At 41.1% G+C, this 2,520-nt stretch overlaps 1 protein-coding gene across 1 annotated transcript; it reads left to right on the forward strand.

Moving 5' to 3' along the window:
• Nucleotides 1-357: 357 nt before the first annotated feature.
• Nucleotides 358-2,123, forward strand: LOC102669291 (uncharacterized). The gene is made up of 4 exons (XM_006596742.1): nucleotides 358-678; nucleotides 814-925; nucleotides 1,021-1,512; nucleotides 1,588-2,123. Exons 1-4 carry the CDS (start codon nucleotides 358-360, stop codon nucleotides 2,121-2,123), a joined length of 1,461 nt encoding a protein of 486 aa, XP_006596805.1.
• Nucleotides 2,124-2,520: the final 397 nt, after the last annotated feature.

Genomic DNA, 2,520 nt, shown 5'->3' on the forward strand with positions numbered 1-2,520 from the left:
GTGGAACAATTTCTACAGTTTACGCAACTTAATGCTGAAAGTTTGAAGGGCAATTATTTTTGCCCATGTGTTAAATGTCTTAATGGTAGACGACAGTCAGTTGATGAAATCTGATCACATCTGATATGTTACGACATCATTCCGAATTACACAAAATGGATATGGCATGGGGAATCGGCTGACATTCCAACTGTTTCTCAGTCTCAGTGGGTTCACGAAGACAGCGGAGAGCGTATAGAGGAAATAATCCGTGATCTTGGACAAGAGACTTTTGAGCAAGCGCATGCACCTCTGTATGATACAATAGAACGTGATTCCAACACGCCATTGTATCAGGGGTGCACATCTTTCACGCGGATGTCAGCAGTGTTAGCTTTGGTAAACTTGAAGGCAAGATTTGGGTGGAGTGATAAAAGCTTCACTGAATTGCTGGTCTTATTGAAGAACATGCTTCCTGAACAAAACACTTTGCCGAAAAATCACTACGAGGCCAAAAAGATTTTGTGTCCAGTGGGAATGGAGTACAAGAAGATCCATGCATGCCCTAATGATTCCATATTGTATAGAAATGAGTATGCAGAACTACGGCAATGCCCCACGTGTGGAGTATCACGATACAAAGTGCAACATGATGAATTAACTGATGATGTAGGAACCAAAAATTGTCGTCCTGCCAAGGTGTGCTGGTATCTTCCAATAATACCAAGGTTTAAGCGATTGTTTGCTAATGCACATGATGCCAAAAACCTTTCATGGCATTTAGATGACCGAAAATCTGATGGATTACTGTGACATCCTGCCGATTCGCCGCAGTGGAAGACAATTGATTGTTTGTATCCAGAGTTTGGGGATGAGCCAAGGAACCTAAGGCTTGCTCTTGCTTCTGATGGAATGAATCCTTATGGTAGCTTAAGCAGCAACCACAGTTCGTGGCCTGTTTTACAGATGATTTACAACCTTCCCCCATGGTTGTGCATTTTGCGTAAATACATTATCCTGTGTATGATGATTGTGGGTCAGGGAATGATATTGATGTGTATCTTACGCCATTAATCGAAGACTTGAAACAATTGTGGGAAGAAGGGGTAGATGTGTGGGATGCAAATGTGCAGCAGACGTTCAGGTTACGCACAATGGTGTTTTGTACTATTAATGATTTTCCAGCATATGGAAATTTAAGTGGATACAGTGTGAAAGGGCATCATGCATGTCCTATCTGTGAGAAAAACACAAGCTTCATCCAACTCAAGCATGGAAAGAAGACACTATATACCAGACACCGAAGATTTCTAAAAGCTTTTCACCCTTATCGACAATTGAAAAAAGCTTTTAATGGAAGTCAGGAGAATGAAGGCCCCCCGGAAGCATTAACTGGAAACCAAGTTCATGATCGCGTAAAGGACATTGTAACCGTGTTTGGCAAGTCCCAGAAGAAGACATCATCTCCCAAAAACATGTGGAAGAAACGCTCAATATTCTTTGATCTTCCATACTGGTCTGATCTATATGTGCGTCACTGTCTAGATGTTATGCATGTGGAGAAAAATGTGTGTGATAGTTTAATTGGTACTCTTCTTCACATTAAAGGGAAGACAAAGGATGGTTTGAAATGTCATCAAGACTTGGTTGACATGGGAATACGAGAGCAGTTGCATCCCATATCACAAGGTCGGCGAACATATTTACCCCCAGCATGCCACACACTGTCAACACCAGAGAAGAAAAGTTTTTGTCAATGTCTGCGGAATGTCAAAGTTCCACAAGGATACTCTTCAAATATCAAGAGCCTTGTCGCCCTCAGTGATCTTAAGTTGGTTGGCTTGAAGTCTCATGATTGCCATGTCTTAATGCAACAATTATTGCCTGTTGCGATTCGCGGCATCTTGCCTGACAAAGTTAGAGTTGCCATAACCCGTTTGTGCTTTCTTTTTAATGCCATATGTAGTAAAGTCATTAATCCTCATCAATTGGATGACTTGGAGAATGAGGCTGCCATTGTCATTTGTCAGTTAGAGATGTATTTCCCACCATCATTTTTTGACATCATGGTTCACCTCATTGTTCATCTTGAGGGAAATTCGGTTGTGTGGTCCGGTTTTTTTGTGGTGGATGTATCCAATTGAACGCTACATGAAAGTGTTGAAGGGATATACCAAAAATCAATACCGACCAGAAGCTTCCATTGTAGAAAGGTATGTTGCTGAAGAAGCTATTGAGTTTTGTTCACAGTACATGGAAACAGTTGAAGCTGTGGGGGTACCGAAAATTCGTCATGATCAGACACGAGGAGGTCAAGGGACACGAGGCTTCAATGTTGTTACCATGAGTCGACAAGATGTGTCACAGGCGCATTTGTATATCTTGAATAACACACATGAGGTCATTCCATACATACAAACTCACAAACAATATCTGACATCTATTAACCCAAAATTGAACATGATGAAATTGTTGCAAGAGCATAATAGAACTTTCATGAACTGGTTTAAAGAAACAATTATGACTGATGACAATGCTTCC

Source organism: Glycine max, chromosome 14 (assembly GCF_000004515.6).
Source record: "Glycine max cultivar Williams 82 chromosome 14, Glycine_max_v4.0, whole genome shotgun sequence".
Taxonomy (NCBI): Eukaryota; Viridiplantae; Streptophyta; class Magnoliopsida; order Fabales; family Fabaceae; genus Glycine; species Glycine max.

What these genes read in the sequence shown, in the direction of transcription:
- LOC102669291 (XM_006596742.1), top strand. Translation starts at nt 358, where the DNA reads ATGTCAGCAGTGTTAGCTTTGGTAAACTTGAAGGCAAGATTTGGGTGG. An exon ending in AAAATTGTCGTCCTGCCAAG is followed by an intron (nt 679 to 813) that starts GTGTGCTGGTAT and finishes GATTCGCCGCAG; the next exon opens with TGGAAGACAATTGATTGTTT. An exon ending in CTGGTCTGATCTATATGTGC is followed by an intron (nt 1,513 to 1,587) that starts GTCACTGTCTAG and finishes TTCACATTAAAG; the next exon opens with GGAAGACAAAGGATGGTTTG.